The sequence below is a fragment of the Scardinius erythrophthalmus genome (assembly GCF_964197995.2).
Source record: "Scardinius erythrophthalmus genome assembly, chromosome: 5".
Taxonomy (NCBI): Eukaryota; Metazoa; Chordata; class Actinopteri; order Cypriniformes; family Leuciscidae; genus Scardinius; species Scardinius erythrophthalmus.
This window is the reverse complement of record NC_138225.1, coordinates 32,538,084-32,555,710: the sequence shown is the minus strand read 5'-3', so window position 1 is coordinate 32,555,710 and position 17,627 is coordinate 32,538,084. Positions and strand designations below refer to the sequence as shown.

The following is a 17,627-nucleotide window of genomic DNA, read 5'->3' as shown; positions in this document are numbered from 1 at the left end:
AACATCCCTACAAGCATTCAACAGCCTATGCCCACTCAAAAGCATGGGAAAAAATGGTGAGTTATTTAGGTAAAATCATATATACATCATGCCTCTCAACTACAGCAGGAGACTAGAGTGTAAAAAGGCAATAAACACTCACCTTTTGATTCAGTTTTGTGCAGGCTCTTATCGGTTCATGGTAGCACAGCACACAGGAAAAATAACTGTAGTGCCATGGTGATATGCAAATTATGGATCACGCTGAATACAAGGACATTTATTATTCATAAATTACTCATGTTTATGCAAATTAGGTTACACAGCCCTACTCAAGTAGGAGGTTGGTAATTTATTCTGTCTTGCTTCATAGGCTTCAGTGGCTTTTTTTTAAAAAAAGGCTATACTATTTTGTCTGACTGGGTGTTATTTATGTAAAAGAGGGAGAAAAAAGGTGTTACAACATGGTATTTTTATTAACGATTTTATGTAAAAAATAAAGTCATTTAACAAGGTACACAAATTCAAGCTAAATCAAAGGATCATGTAATACACATTCATGCTACAAAATAAAATGTGGATTAAAATTAACACTTGATGGAACCACTTTTCCAATTGGGAAATGTGTTATAGTTATAACAAACACTTGGCGCCCCCATGCGGTCATCTGGGAGAGCGCGTTCGTTTAGCACCTGTCCCGTTGTGGTTGTGATTACAGTTAGTAGACTAGTCTCTAGTAATAATCAGTTCATAAAATACTTCAATTCAGATACATTTAAACCAGGATTTTAGGATCCCAGGGTCACAGATCTTCTCACAACATTATCAACCTCTTTTTCAAATTGATGAAGAAGTGTAAAGTCGCAGAATCCTCTGTACAGTAAACCGGTTGCCAGTGTTTTCATAGCCTCCTTCATTTGCCACAGGGAAGGTACAGTGACAGAGTGCAAATCGCCGTTGAGCTCAGCCGTGATCACTGTTGGGTCGAGTTTTGGGATGTCCAGGTCCGATAGTGATTCGCTTTCATCGTTAGATTGGTTCGTTAGACTGACTTCAGACACGCTTGGTGTGTTTTCTGAAGGCTGGATTTTTAAAAGGCTGAGCCAATCTCCGTTTGAACGGAAGTTGCGGAAACCCATCATCCTAGCCAACCGAGTCGCTTCTGAACGAATCATTGATTCATTTACTGTGATTCCGTTCTCACGAGAATGATCGATCCATCTACAAAGCGCGCCTTCAAGTTGCCGGATCTTTGTAGATGTAAAATCCATCCATGGTATCGCCGTCTTTTTATTATCAGACGTGGGCTCTTTTTTTCGGTTGATCTGGAACATCCCTCGTATTACTCCCTCCCGGGTTTTAAAGCGCGTGAACCAGTCTGTGTTCGCCCTGAAGTTACGGTCACCCACTGTCCTGGCCAACCGAGTCGCTTTTGAGCGAATCGTTGATTCATTTACGTTAATGCCGTTCTCACGAGAGTGATCGATCCAGCGCCACAGCGCAGCTTCGATTCGATGCGTCTTTCTGGCCGTGAGGTTTTTCTTGGTCTCTTGAAACCGCTCCGCCGCCGTATTGCCGGATTTGGGCTCTTCTGGTCCGTCTTTTCCATCAAACATCTCTCGTATTACCCCCTCCCGGTTTTTAAAGCGTGTCAACCACTCTGAACTCGCCCTGAAATCGCAGAGACCCATTTCTGTAGCCACCTGAGTCGCTTTTTTACGAATTATTGAGTCATTTACTGTAACAGCGTTCTTGAGACAAGTATCGATCCACCTCCAGAGTGCAGCTTCTATTTGAGATGTCTTGCGAGATGGAAAGACAGTCCTAGGAAGTTTAGATTTGGCAGTTTTCATTTTCCTTTTCCGGAGCCAGACACAAAGCAGAGGTCCTGAGATGTTTAGCAGACGCGCTGCAGCGTTCTGGGACATTGGAGGGAGTTGATCGTATTTCTCCAGTAGACTGTTTTTTTCCTGAATTGATCTGCGAACATATTTCCTCGTGGCCATGTTTATGTGCTTTTGAAAAGCGACGGAGATTTGGACTCTCGAGTCGATTCTTTTAAGTTGGATATTTTCAGCGAATTGGTTGAACCGGTTCGGTCAGAATGATTCGTACACAAATCGCACTGAATCGACCCGAGCAGTGACAAACAACAATTTACAAATAAAACTCACTGGGAATGTGTTTATTACATGACTGTATTACTGTATTACTGTTTATCAACACGAATACAGATCATTTAGCGTTCATTGCAATTGTATGTCTTCCAATTCATTAATAATTTCTTAAAACGTACATGAGAATATTAATATGATTTGAATAACACCCTTGTTTATAAAACCAAATCAAAATAAAACAAAAGTATGTGTTTTTAAATAACTCTAATCTGTAATTTTGGAGGGCGAGATAAAATAAAGGCATGATAAAATAATTGCTGGATTGGTCGTTTGAACCGGTTCTTTGAAACAAACTATTTGAAAGAACCGACTCGATGAAATGAATCAGACTCGTGAGTTAGGAACACAACGTCATCATCCGAAGGCGCCTAAAGAGTGGCGTGACTAACCCGCGACGGGTTCTCGCGATGTTTGAAAACACGCATGTCGACTGTTGAAATTTTGGTTGAAACGAAGATCAGTAGCTGAATCTTTTACAGCCGTTTGATATTTGTACTGCAATCCTTGATTTAATACACAGGCGGAACCTCACCGTGTGCCCAAGAGGGGTGAGATTGAAGCATACTTTTAATGAGACATGAAATCATTGTTTTGGTTAACTGCCTCGAAAAATACAGTACATTAACTTGAATACTAAAAATGTGTATATTTATATGTGCATACTTGTCTATTTGGTGTGTAATCATAGTTGTATTGTTCCATCCACAGCCTAATATTCAACATGTATCACAACAGCTCACAGAAGAAATTCTGGACTTATGATAAAGAGGAAACATTAGATAAATTAAGAATAGAAGCAAATCAGAAGTTCTGCTCAAAAGCCCTATCCAGTGGTAAGGTAAGTCACAATGTGGAGTTCTTTGTATTCTTTTTTGCAAGCAAGACAACAATATCTATCTATCTATTTTTTCTCTCTCTCTCTCTCTCTCTCTCTCTCTCTCTCTCTCTCTCTCTCTCTCTCTCTCTCTCTCTCTCTCTCTCTCTCTATATATATATATATATATATATATATATATATATATATATATATATATATATATATATCAGTGGCGTGGCGTGGGGAAAATTTCTGAGGAAGCCAATTAAGACACAACCTCTAAGCTGTGTGTTTTAAGGGGTGGGGGCAGAAAATCATACGTTACCATTTATATGTTGCTATTTGGATTAACTATTAGAGCGCCCAGCATCATCTTACCGGGACTTATGCTTGTTACAATCCAACACTTTGAGCACGGACGCTCTCTCTCTCTCTCTCTCTTTCTCTCTCTCTCTCTCACACACACACACACACACACACACACACACACACACACACACACACACACACACACACACACAGTCAGTCCTCTTAAACATCTTTCATGGTGTTTTTTATTAAAACATTCGCAGATAGGAAACGCCAACGGTAAGCAACAAGAAGATAACCTTTTTCATTTAATACACCCTTAAATCGGTGTGACGCTCATTAAGGATATACAATAGCGGTTATTCACAAACAATAAACAACAAAGTGCACTCACATGCTGCTTAATCAAAGCACGCAAGAAACAGTAAGAAGAACTATAATCACATTAAAAAAAAATAACACATCGCTAAATGGGCAGTTCAGACCAGACGAGCTCTTTCTCTCTCGCTCTCTCTCTCTCTCTCTCTCACACACACACACACACACACACACACACACACACACACACACACACAGACAGTCAGTCAGTCCTCTTAAACATCTTATGGTCTTTTCATTAAAACATTAGCAGATAGATAGGAAACGGACGGTAAGCAACAAGAAGATAACCTTTTTCATTTAGTTTTGGTGTTGGCCTGCCATCGGATTTAATTCTGAGTTGCTGCTGTAGAGGCAGTTTAGTAAAATATTTTTTTATCAAATACGTCCAAATCTCCACCCTCCATAATTACAATTAATAATTTTAGCTAACTAGCTAAACAAGATGTCAACACAAATCCACAAATCTTCCGCTATTTCATTCATTCATTCATTGACGATGATAACGTGATGTGATTGGCCTGATGCCAACAAGTTCATGGCTTCCCTTGACACTGTCCTGACCAATCACAGGGGAGCAGTGTCGTGACATAGCGTCACTTGATTGGTTAATCATTCTTTTTTTTTTCTATTAAGGGATGCCAACTCAGCCTGGCCTCCTCACAGACACAGGGTGCAGTACCATGTTTTCAACGCTCATTCACCATGTCACTTTTATAGGGGCGCTGTTTTACACATCATAAAACGCTCAGTAATGAATGAAGAGAGACGATAAGGAGATGACAGGATTACGTAAACTGGGAAAACAAAAGTGTTTATTAAATGACGATTATATTCTGAAAAAGTGAGGAAGCATGGCTTCCCTTGGCCTCCGCAAGAAAACGCCACTGATATATATATATATATATATTCACACACTGCAATGCACAGTAAACCAGTCATTTATAGTGTTAACAGCATGCACCTCAATCACATTATATCTTCATCCGTTTTTCAGCCTGGAATAAATGAATCCATGTTGCTTGATGGACGGGAAGAGAAAGTGCTTTTCAGACACTACGAGAAGAGATTGTTAGACTTCTGTGCCATGTTCAAGCCCGTGATGCCTAAATCTGTTGTGGTAATCATTATCAGTTTTATATCAGTTAAAGATGAGATCATCTAGTTCTAGGTCTGGCTTCTTCTTTTTTTCTTTTTTTTTTACCTCTAAATGTTTTTCAGGGAACAGCTTGTATGTATTTTCGAAGATTCTATTTAAACAACTCTTTAATGGAATATCACCCTCGGACAATAATGTAAGTGTATCGACAGAGTGTAATAAGTCCTAAGATCATGATTTTTTTTTTGATAGATTTTGCAGTTCTGACCTTCTCAACTTATCTTTGCAGGTTGACATGTACATATCTCTCCTGTAAAGTGGATGAGTTTAATGTGTCGAGCACTCAGTTTGTGGGGAACCTTCAGGACAGCCCAGCGGGACAGGAGAGAGCTCTAGAACAGATTCTGGAGTATGAGCTGCTCCTTATCCAGCAGCTCAATTTTCATCTGGTTGTTCACAATCCGTATCGGCCCTTGGAGGGTTTTCTGATTGACATGAAGGTGAGCTTAAAGCCTGGTTGCAGACAGTCCTACTCCAAACGCACGTCATTGGCTTAGGCAATGTTATTATGTTCAATGTTGGGAGTAGCTAACTACAAGTAGCAACTCTACTAATTTAACTACATTTTTCAGTAGCTCGACAGTTTCTCAGTTGCTTTGAAAAAAGTGTAGCTTTTCCAGTAGCTAACTACTTTTTACAGCAAGTAGCGATGTAGCTCGACCAAAAGCTATATTCCGTTTTGCGTTTTGACAAATCTGCAGTGCATTGAAGCAGTATAGTGTCGTCGTCTTATTAGATCACAAGCTAAAATTGTGCATTCAGTTATTTGTAATATACAATATTTTTTATAGTGTCTTGTAGTATAGCTAACTAGCTACATTTTTCAGAAGGGTAGCTTGATTGTATCTTAAAGGTAGGGTAGGCAATTTGTTTTTATAAACACTTTTTGCTATACTGGTTGAAACTCTTCACATCCTGATGGCAATCAATAATAGAAGTGGTATAAATATTAAAACATGTACATATATGTACTTCCGTGGAAGTCTCAGGACCGAAAATTGTTTGTCCAATCATTGCATTTGAACCCTGCTTGTGCAGACATCACTCTTAATCAGCGCTTTGTAGACACAGTCACTGAGTGCTGTAAATAAACCGCAGTCCTGAGAGACATTACTGTCTCTCATCTCGTGACGCTTTGCAAACTCTGCTGTGTGCGTTCATGCGTTTTGAAGGAGACGTGGTTTTGGAGATGCTCTGAAGGGAGAGTAGGATCTAATGTAGGGCTGCAAACACATCGATAAAATCGATAATAACCAATAATGAAAATCATTGTCAACGAATTTCATTATCGATTAGTTTTGCTGCCCACTGAGCAAGGAAAACTTCCGCGAGCCGCGTCAAATTACAACACTGAATAATGCATTATGATGGAAAAAATGACTCTAAAAATAGTTGGGGAAACAGAGTGAGCTGTTGCGGGATAGATGCAAGATCCAAGCTGCCCAAAACATGAGAATTCTTTATTTTAACCTGTTAAGCTGCTACCCCACTTTTGAAAAATCCCAAGAAATTACATACCCAAACTGAAACAGATACAGTTCATGAACCCTTTGTACTAAAAGCACAAGTATGATCTCATTTGAAAGCTGACACCTGGCAGTTTATTGTAAATGTAGAATTAATTATTGTCATAATGACAAAAATTGTTATAAATAGCTTCAAAGTTTTGTAAAGTTATTAGAAATTATTTTTTATGAAATATCCTCATGAAAATAAAATTGAAGTTGGCCCTGGAGCAATCTAGAAATGCACTACAGCTAATGCCACATGTCTAAACATTTGATGTTTAAAATCTTAAGATAGTAAGTCCAAAACTCTGTATTTAGTGAAATGTTTTTCAAGACCATGTCATGTGACTTTATTTTGATTTGACGCTAAGATGCTTCTGATGTTTATTGCCATCTTCTAACCATCTATCCAGTATATTGTCTTTATTGTTTTGTGGTGCAAACGAGCCCCATTCAGTCTCAGTCTCCCCCTGAACACATTCACACCTCTCCAGCCTGGTTATGGCTGTAAATATGCATTTCTTTTGTCTGCATTATAGTTACTAACGACTGGCTATTCACAGGCTATTCATATGGTTTCACTTTCAATCACCAATTTCTTTTCTCAAAGTTCACCCTTACATTTTAAACTGTATCTAATGCATTTCTTGAATAAAGAAACATTTCAGTAAGCTTTCAAAAAATAATAAAAATATAACTTCTAGGTGGCAGGTGCACCTAGGGCTAGCTAGCATGTTAGCTTAGCACACCATCAATACACGACAATTTATGAGATTAAAACCATGTTTGTGCTTATAAACTTACTTTATAAAGCAAATCGAGTATTTTAAATAATTTTCTGTGATCTAATTTGGCTTCAGATAAAAAATCAGACAGAAAATATACTATTGTCAGAGAATGTCTAATACTGTTCTGCACAACGATTCTATATAGATTAGCATTACATTATAAATATAATCTATTATTATGGAAATACCTGGCATGGACTGAAAAACACAGGTAACTCAAATATCATAGCAAACATGTTTATTGTCTTCAAAACGTATGGCGTCATTTTTTAGTCAAATGTCATGAGCGTGTAAGACATGCTCACGAGCACATTATGTTATTTCACGCGCGCAAAAATGAACCTTCAGCTGGCATGATAAAAGTACTCGCGCACAAATTCAACAACCGAGAGGTGTACAGGTAGCTGCGAGCGAGCGCCTGGCATACTCTCATGCTTGTACAGTGGAATCCTGCTCGCGCGCAGTGGATTTCTGCTCGCGGAGTGCTGTTTTGCTCGCGCAGTGGATTTCTGCTCGCTCAGCTGATTTCTGCTCGCTCGAGTCTACATGACTTTTGACAATTTGGGGGCGGAAACCAAGGAGGGCACTGACCCTCTTATGATTGGTCACTTTCATCATGGAAAATCTTGGGAAATCCTAACCCCGCCCACCTTCAGACGCAGCGCGCGTCACTCAGCTCGCTCTGCTACTCCGGCTATCTCTGTGTATATTTTAGACAACGAAATATGTGATAAAACACCTTACTAACTATTTTCGTTTTCATTTAAAGAAATCTTAAACATGATAGCCACACAAATGTGGTTCATGCAACGCGTATTGATTATATTCACTGCACATAACGTTTGCCTATTAAAAACAAAACTAAATATAAAACACAAACCTGCCTCTTTTCGTTTTAAATATAATATAAAAACATTAAACATTTTAATATGGTCCAGGCAATATGTGCATTTGTACTAAACAACAGATTTTGCAGTAAACAACATTACAGTTTTTAAATTTTTAAATACAATTATTACAATTTAAAATGACAAAACTCAACCCAGTCTCTTTTTGTTAAATTTCAGTTTTTATCAATATTAGCCATGATAAAAGTATAAGTAAAAGGTATAAGAAGCTATACAAATAAAGCAAACAATTCAGTCAAACACACAAAGTCAGCGCTCTAGTAAAACCATACAACGGTAATGTTAAATAGCTTATAAAGTTATGAAACTTCCCCTCAGCCAAAACGATTGGCCACAATGGCCAGGGAATAAATTATAGATTCACGAGACCAAAAATCGCCCGTTAGATATACACAAGACGAATTATATCTCATGTTTAACCACTACAGAGACCCCAGCGAAAGCGGCGAACGTCAGAAAGACTATAACCGAGGAAAGGCTGTTCCAGGCGGCGTACATGAGCGCCGAGCGCCCGGTCATCGTTGTATGGTTAGACAAGAGCGCTGACTTTGTATGTTTGACTGAATTGTTTGCTTTATTTGTAGCTTATAGCTTCTTATACCTTTTACTTATACTTTTATCATGGCTAATATTGATCAAACTGAAATTTAACAAAAAGAGACTGGGTTGAGTTTTGTCATTTTAAATTGTAATAATTGTATTTAAAAATTTAAAAACTGTAATGTTGTTTACTGCAAAATCTGTTGTTTAGTACAAATGCACATATTGCCTGGACCATATTAAAATGTTTAATGTTTTTATATTATATTTAAAACGAAAAGAGGCAGGTTTGTGTTTTATATTTTGTTTTGTTTTTAATAGGCAAACGTTATGTGCAGTGAATATAATCAACGCGTTGCATGAACCACATTTGTGTGGCTATCATGTTTAAGATTTCTTTAAATGAAAACGAAAATAGTTAGTAAGGTGTTTTATCACATATTTCGTTGTCTAAAATATACAGAGATAGCCGGAGTAGCAGAGCGAGCTGAGTGACTCGCGCTGCGTCTGAAGGTGGGCGGGGTTAGGATTTCCCAAGATTTTCCATGATGAAAGTGACCAATCATAAGAGGGTCAGTGCCCTCCTTGGTTTCCGCCCCCAAATTGTCAAAAGTCATGTAGACTCGAGCGAGCAGAAATCAGCTGAGCGAGCAGAAATCCACTGCGCGAGCAAAACAGCACTCCGCGAGCAGAAATCCACTGCGCGCGAGCAGGATTCCACTGTACAAGCATGAGAGTATGCCAGGCGCTCGCTCGCAGCTACCTGTACACCTCTCGGTTGTTGAATTTGTGCGCGAGTACTTTTATCATGCCAGCTGAAGGTTCATTTTTGCGCGCGTGAAATAACATAATGTGCTCGTGAGCATGTCTTACACGCTCATGACATTTGACTAAAAAATGACGCCATAAAACGACTGTTTCTCCATGTTACAGCGCGATCTGTTGTTAGCTGTGTGTGTGTTCGAGGCTTCCTGGATTGTCACATGATTATGGCACTTCTTCATGTTCTAATACTGTGCACAGGGCGGCGAGGGCGCCCTCAGGCTATTGGTATGAATTGAAAACACATTAACAGAGTATGCAAACGCTCATAATGATTACATCGACGCATTTGGGTATAAATTCAATAAATATTATTCCTGTCTATAGAAATCTGATGTAAACCTATGAGAATATATCAATATTTCTCCAAATCTGCACATTTTTGAGCTAAAGCCTAGAAGGACGTTGTTTTGTGTATCGCTGTCATGACGACGGCACGGGAGTTTTTTTATGAATGAAAGCGGCTGACGCGCATAATTCATATTAAAGGTATCGACTCATTTTTTCATTTCATAACTCCTGACACAAATTAAGAAATAACTGTCGCTATAAGCTTCTCAGAATACAATAGTGGTCAAATACTGAAACTTGAGTCTTATATCTTTTTAATGATGTATAGTTTGTCAAGGTATAACATTAAATCTGATAGTAACTTTGAACTATATATAAATAAAACCGCTTCAGTGCGCCCGCGCTCTGGCAACGGTTAACAGGTTAAACTTCAAAATAATGCATAAGCGTAATGTTTAACATGGTTTGCCTGTCAGGCGCTTTGACAGATGCGTGTGCTGTTTAATGTGTGATATGTTTCCTCAGCGCAAAACTTTAATTTTATGGTTATATCCTTAACTGTAAGTGTTAAAAATTCACGCTATTATTTCCATTTTGCATGAATGCTTGTCCTTACAGTCTGCGTTAAACTTCAGACTTTACTGAATGAGCGCTGGCGCGTGCAAACAGACGGAAGGGGAAGTACTTAGGAAGACAATTAATATTCATCGCAAAAATATAAATTTTGCTGAAATAACTGTTGTTTGACCATGCAGCTCTAATCTAATGCTTTCAAAGCTAGGTTGCTATTGCTAGCCGCTCCAAAATTGCCTACCCTGCCTTTAACTACTTTAAATTTTATGAGTAGCTTGTCAAGCTACAGGTTCAGAGTAGCTTCCTCGACACTGATGTAGGGGTGCTCAAACGGCACCAGTGATGCAGAGATTAGGCACTTCATTTTTAAAAGTTGCTAAATAGATCATTTAAGGGAATTTAAATGCATGGTTTCTGTATTCTCAGACCAGATACCCATTGTTAGAGAACCCGGAGATGCTGAGAAAAAGTGCTGAAGACTTTCTCAACAGAGCAGCAATGACAGACATCGGCCTCCTCTTCTCTCCGTCTCAGATCGCCCTCACAGCCATCCTCAACAGTGCAACACGTGCTGGCCTGAAGATTGAGGCGTAGGTTTCTCCTTCAGCATTCAGAGATTCTAACACTTGAGATGGCAGGATGTTAAAAACATTTTTATATATATATATATATATTTTCAGATATTTGACCGAATGCATAGGGCTTAAAGAGGATAAAGAGACCCTCTCTAAGATCTATGAGTCTATGAGACGTAAGTATTTCCCCCCTTTTTTTACTGTTAAAATGTCACTAGATAAGAGATGCTTAAATCTGAAAACTCCTGTAAAATCTTTATAACAGGTCCTTCATAACACATGGTCAGCTGGTAAATCTTAAAAATGTGACCTGTAAATTCGTCAAAGTTATTTTATGGGAAATTTATCTCCTAAATAGCCATTTTGCTGTGAAATGCCATTCTGAAAACGCTATAGACTATAGAGGACCCGTTCAAAGCCTTCCATGCTGTAATCCTATGTAGATTTAATACACACTAGCACTAAAAAAAACTACTAGTATAAAAATATTAAGCAGAACTGTTTTCAACATTGATTAGACATGTTTGTTGAGCTCCAAATCAGCATATTAGAATGATTTCTGAAGGTGCATGTGACACTGAAGAAGACTGGAGTAATGATGCTGTAAATTCAGCTTTGCCGTCACAGGAATAAATGACATTGTAATTGGTGAGCAAGACGACTTTTTAAAAACATCTTAAAAAAAATCTTACCAACCCCAAACTTCTAAATGGTAGTGTATCATACATCAGATGATTTGATTGTTCTTTGTTGCATTGTGCATAATTGAAACTTTCCTCTTGGACAAACCAGTGACTTTTTGTTTGAAGCTTGTCTTATTTTGTGCCTGGTAAGGGTAATCTTTGGATTATCAATCATTTGCTATTGGTACATTTAAGGATACAGTATAAGTGTAATATTGTGTCTGTTTTCACTATAGGAATAACAAGTCTTATGAAAGCGTACGAGCTTCCCAGAGCTGAGGAGGTCGATACCTGCAAGCAGAAACTGGAGAGGATTCATGCTGAATTTGCTACAAACTTGTGAGTATTTGTGGGGAAAATAAAATGAGAGTACTTGGACTTAAAGCACACAAAACTAATCATACTAAGAGTTTTATTCAGCCAGGTTAGTCACTTGGTGTTTTGTATCTAAGATGCAAAAGTTGTGTTTTTTTAAGTATAAAATATAAAAATAAAAATACATGAGCTACCTGAAATACAAAAAAAAAAAAAGGTAAATCTGCGTCATGCTTTTTATAGATTTGCTGGGTCAAAAATGCAGCTAAATGTACTGTAGAGAATCCCCTACATCAACTCTAGGTACAACGTACACAATGGGTACAACGTGAGCTGTTTCAAGTCAGTGGTAGTGAATATACACCTTATACTAACATAAATGTAACAGGATATTACCATGATTTTAGCATACAGTACAATGGTTAAACCAGTTTTTTTGGACAAATACCATGGTAATATTTCATTACAATGGTGTATGTCAAGAGTACCATGGTATTAGCATCAGATCTCACCACTGTACACTTTTTTTTGTAAGGGTCTCAGTAAGTACAGGACAATGCAACTACCTGTCCAACAAAAATACATTGTAGAATCTTCTAAATTAATTTTTTTGCGGTTTTACATATTTCAGGGAATAATAATACACATCCAGAAACTGCCAAATTAACTCATCAAGCAAGTCTGATAAACACAAACAGGCTGATATAATAAAATAGCAAAGTTTGATAGTCAATAGGTCTTTCTTTTATGATGTGAAATAAACCAGGAAGTTCATAATCCACTCGGCCCATTCTGGTGAAAAGCTATAAAATGAATTTGAGTTGGAGTTTGTTGCTGTTGCTTCGGTGGAAGAACAGGGGCAGGTTATTAAAAGTGGACACATGCACCAACCTTGTGTAATCTATCCTCCAAAATTGAATCGGTCTCACTGATCTGCTCATGTATCACACAAACACTGGTTTGGAGATAAAAGCCAGGATGCAGCATCTTGTCAAGCGAAGCGGCTCAGAAGGTAAGATAGGAATCAGTTGCTATCTGTAGGATCTAAGCCTACCTGCGCCTGAAACCGCAGTCGAAAACAGGAAGAGGTTGTGCGGTACAGTTGAGTGTAGAGACGGTTTTTAAGGCTTGCACCATTAGTGCATCTTGCTTCCCTGATGGTCAAGAGCAATGCAGTGCCGAAGTTCTTGCTTGCTACAGATGCCAGTCTAGAACTCACGGCTCCCAGGTCGGTTACACCAGCGGGTGTGAATTAAAGTCGGACAGATCCACGTTGATTTTGCAGGTTGGGTCAACAAGCATTTGCGATTTACTCAATTTTGGTTATCCTCTTGGAGTGTTCATGATTTTCAGTCTTAGAAGACCCTAGGTATACTTTTCGACGGACAGAACCTCTAACCATCGATTTGATGGCTTATCTGTGAATTCAAGTTTTGAATCAGTTGGTTTGAGAGATTGAGATTGGCAGTGTGTTGCCTATCTAGAGTCCGAGCAAAACTTGGTTCGTGCATCCACCTTCTTCCTTCGCATCTGGTGAGAACAATCTTGCTTTCTTTGCTACCAATCTTTTCTTTCAGAGGATCTGGATTGTGGTGGCTACAGCCATAAAGGTACATTCAGTTCTGCAAAATAAAGACAAAATTGGGCATGGTGACCTTTCAGGATTATGCAAGTCTTGAGCGATTTATAGTGAGCCATAAGAAATGTCAAGCGCTTTCAGAAGGCCGTGGCATCGTAATGCCTACATGCAATGGATCAGCTTGTTTCTCACCCTGTGTGCGCTTAAAGGGGTCATATAATGGTACATGCACTTTTACAAGTTGATTGCACTGAAATGTCTGTTGGCAGTGCCTGTACACAACCATCCTATCATGATTAAAATCCATCCAGTGGTTTTGTTTTAATCTCCTTATATGTTTGACCATCTATGAAATCAAGCCGTTCGATATTGTGACGTCATAAGATCGTACGCCCCTCCCGCTATTGTGATTGACAGCCGTGTTTCAACACAAGACCCGCCCTGAGCGAGCTGTGACAGCTGTCGTCTGTAGTCCGCCATTGTTGATATGCAGGAGTAGAATGGCGTCTACGCGATTGTGCTGTTCTGTTCTTAGATGTAATAAGGAACACAGCAGTCATTTGGATGTTCCTAAATCTGAGCCGTTGAAGATGCAGTGGCTGAGTTTTGTTTTTGAAGCGATATGCCCAAAGGATTGACGCGGGGATTCCCTCACGGGGATTCCCCACGATCGTCCATGCTTTCATGTTTACGCGAATCATTTCACACCAGACAGCTTTACAAACGAGAAAAAACGGATCGGTACCAACGTATTACTGCTGAACCTCCAGAAGATGTGAGTGTAATGTTTTATTAACCTTTATATTAGTATTTATATTAATCTTTGCGAAATTTGCAAACCTTGCTGCAGGCTTCACGATGAATGCATCTAAGGTTTACACTCAGGGTACATTACAGCATGTTTTCTATGTACGACGTTCTCAATATAATTCATAATCCCACGTTTATAATGAACAACGCGTGGTTCTTGTGTTACAAACGGTGTACGCACAGAACAGAGGGGCGGGGTGAGCAAAGCTCATTATCATTTAAAGACACATGCACTGAAACGGCGTGCTGAAAACAGAGCTGTTTTTGACCAGGTAAAATTAGTGTTTTCTTACAATACTAATGAGAATTTTTAATTAAAGTATATTACAAACTTTTAATTTAGACCCTAAAGAATCATATTAGCTTGTACAAAAATGGCATTATATGACCCCTTTAAGATTTCTTCTTATTCCCAATATTTTTAAATGCCTACCTGATACTTTTCTGTTGTGGCTATAGTTAAACAGCAAATTGACAGACAAAAAAAAACATCTATGATCTTGATCTATAACTACACAGTTATGAGCTACAGTGATGCACTAGTTTGCATGCTTGGATGTGTGTGAGTGATGAGTCGCCAAAGACAGTCACTAAATGAATGCCGTCTTCAGATGATAACAGTGTATGGTTCTGATGCTTTCCTCTGTCCACGGCCTTCAGGAAAAGAAAACATGGATATGAAGATGACGATCACGTTGTGAAAAGGCAGATGGTTGCTGAAGAAGTAAGTTTAGATTGGTTCCTCAAATGCACATCTTCTGGCTGCCACTTGAAGCTTACGGATTTTCTGTTTTGCAGGAATGGACTGATGAGGATTTGGATGCATTGTGATGAAATTGTTTTTAAGTCAGCAACATCCTCAACAGTTATTTCATGAACGGGTTGAGTGATTCCATTTAACACTTGTCATGTGGTTCTAAAACTAAATTGTAAATATTTCAGCAAAATGTCATGTCTTTTACATCTCTGAAAATAAAATATTTTTTTTATTCCCATTAGTTTTTATTCAGAAGGGATGCATTCAATTCACCTAAAGTGACAGTAAATATTTTTATATTGTTATCAGAAAATCTCTCCAAGTGCTGTTTGTCTGAACTTTCTATTCATCAAATATCGAAAGAAGGTTTCACTGTTTCCACAAACTTATTAAAGGGGTCATCGGATGTCCATTTTCCACAAATTGGTATGATTCTTTAGGGTGTTCATGTAAAGTTTGTAATATACTTTGGTTAAAATTCCTCAATGGTTGTGTAAAACAACACCCTTTTTACCTTCTCAAAAACAGCTTTGCTCACAGTGACCTGTTTTGGTGAATGTCTCTTTAAATGATAAGCAACTGCTCACCCCCTCTTCCGTGGGGAGTGTTGAATGGCTGAGGGCAGAAATATGCTAATACGGGACAGTCCGTCAGTGGTCGTGGGCGGAGCATGAGCATTATGACATCAATTATAGTGCTCAGAAAATCCAAACTGCCTGATTGAGTGTTTAGACTTTTTGAGGATTAAAAAAAAAGTGAATGGATTTTTTTTCATTGTGTGGTGGTTGTGACCACACACTCCAAAGACTCATTTAGATGCAACACCATATAAAAGTGAATTTTGCATCCGATGACCCCTTTAAGCAGCACAACTGTTTTCAAAATGAATAATAAAAAGAAATGTTTCTTGAGCAGCAAATCAGCATTTAGAAATGATTTCTGAAGGATCATGTGACACCGAGGACTGGAGTAATGGCTGCTGAAAATTCAGTTTTGTCATCACAGGAATAAATTACATTTTAAAATAGAAAATTGTTATAAGAGGTAATATTTAATATTACTCTACTTTGGATCAACTAAATGTAGCCATGGTTAGCATTAAAGACTTGTTTCAAAAAACATTTTTTGAATGATAAGTGTACTGGTAGTTAAAACACTTAAGATCTGCTTGCAACTATTTAGCATATTTACAGTACACGTATAACAGTGACAGTCTTCTTAAAGAACTGGGGTAAAAGGGGAGTTCTGGGTTCAATTGACATGAAACAGATGCTGTCGATAACCATAATAATGGTTCAATCAAGAACTGATAACAGACAAACACTCTAGAATATTTTTTAAGAATAGTCTTATTTTCAAAAGCTGCTTTCATGAGCTGATCTGAGACATAAGCCAGTCAGTACTTTATAAAACATGTTTAATAAGTGCATGCATTCCTGATACAATCTTTCCTATTGTAAATTTTGTAAACATTTTTTTTTACCTTGAACTTTTCTCCTGAGAACATGTCTGGCTTTGAATTTGTCTCAGGGAAGACTGAACCAATCAAACACAAGTACAATATGGAAAACAAATCATGTTACCTCAAATTATATACTCATGATTCCAGCAAGAGAATTTATTGTTCTGATATAAAATAATCATACTGTCTGAGGATGATAAAAAGAAGAAGAAAAAAAAATAAATCCAGTCTACAGCACAGTTCAAACTAAACGGAACAGGATAAAGGACAAAGAACACTAGTCTGAGCACATTTTGGATATTCATAGCCATGTAAATCAGTAACAAATTACAGTATAAAAATCATTTTAGCTCATAATCCAGTTATAGAGAAGAATCGTTGCAGCCTTGTGTCAGTTCAGTTTCAGATCAAGCAGATGAAAAGATACACTTTGGCAACCTGTATTCAAAAACATTATTCTGTGGACTTATTGGGACATTGGTTGGTCGACCCCTCTGTTAGACTGATATGTACCCAGGATACTGCAAGCAGTCAAACCGATTTGGCTGTGTGATTATAATGTCATTGGTGTCGGACTTCAGGAGTCCAGCCGTTTTGTTTTGCAGCTGTAGTTTGCATAGTTCTCGTGGCACAGACAATGAGGCGCAAGGAAAAGGGATGATGGAAGATATGGGGAGGATGGGAGCTGACATGGGGATGAGGGTGGAGCATGCTGGGGTCCCATTGGCTACTCCAGGAAGACGGAGACAAACTGACAGACAAAATGACCGAGGTGGAACTACCTGTTGCTGTTGGACATGGCATAGTGCACCTGTTTCTGCTGGAGGAGCTCAGTGATGGCCAGCAGCTTTTTCAGCACGTGCTGTGAAGAAAAAGAAAAAGACAACGGGCAATGACTGCATTATAATCTTCACCTGCTGGGTTAAAAATGGCACAGCGAAGACTTGTTTCAACGTATTGTGATGTTGACAGTCATTTTCACATGCTTTCATTTCATTTCAATATAGATGGTATCCGATTAAAAAAGAATAACATATACAATCAATAAATACAGCCAAATCACAGAAACTGAAGAATGCCCAATTTAATATCAGTGTCAGGTAAGAGTAAGATACTTGTCTAGATATCACTGCTCACTTATGCAAATTTATTATAAACAGCCACTGCTATAAACTCAAAGTTCATTTACATACGTTT

General features: G+C 38.4%; 3 protein-coding genes across 5 annotated transcripts in view; 1 reads left to right on the top strand and 2 right to left on the bottom strand.

The window, feature by feature from the left end:
- Positions 1–435: 435 nt before the first annotated feature.
- On the bottom strand, positions 436–1,985 carry LOC308691002 (uncharacterized protein; the record flags this gene model as incomplete). Its single annotated transcript, XM_081365830.1, has 1 exon — positions 436–1,985. One exon carries the CDS (start codon positions 1,983–1,985, stop codon positions 768–770), a length of 1,218 nt encoding a protein of 405 aa, XP_081221956.1. The 3' UTR covers positions 436–767.
- Positions 1,986–2,089: 104 nt separating this feature from the next.
- ccnh (cyclin H) lies at positions 2,090–15,883 on the top strand. 2 transcript variants are annotated; one of them, XM_081365832.1, is made up of 10 exons: positions 2,090–2,704; positions 2,865–2,994; positions 4,658–4,780; positions 4,882–4,955; positions 5,049–5,259; positions 10,676–10,839; positions 10,930–11,000; positions 11,744–11,846; positions 14,872–14,935; positions 15,010–15,883. In XM_081365832.1, exons 2-10 carry the CDS (start codon positions 2,878–2,880, stop codon positions 15,040–15,042), a joined length of 960 nt encoding a protein of 319 aa, XP_081221958.1. In that variant the 5' UTR covers positions 2,090–2,704; positions 2,865–2,877; the 3' UTR covers positions 15,043–15,883. The 2 variants fall into 2 exon arrangements, with proteins under 2 accessions (XP_081221958.1, XP_081221957.1); XM_081365831.1 differs by having other exon boundaries at positions 2,553–2,704; positions 14,872–15,203.
- rasa1a (RAS p21 protein activator (GTPase activating protein) 1a) overlaps positions 11,889–17,627 on the bottom strand; it is a 61,880-nt gene continuing 56,141 nt past the window's right edge. Inside the window, exons 25-26 of one of the 2 annotated variants that reach the window (XM_081365828.1) lie at positions 17,213–17,292; positions 11,889–13,444 (exon numbers count right to left, since the gene is read on the bottom strand). In XM_081365828.1, coding sequence (XP_081221954.1) covers positions 13,396–13,444; positions 17,213–17,292 — 129 coding nt within the window. In that variant the 3' untranslated portion in view covers positions 11,889–13,395. Of the gene's footprint in view, positions 13,445–16,571; positions 17,293–17,627 lie in introns of those variants that run through there. The other variant, XM_081365829.1, reaches the window with a different exon arrangement.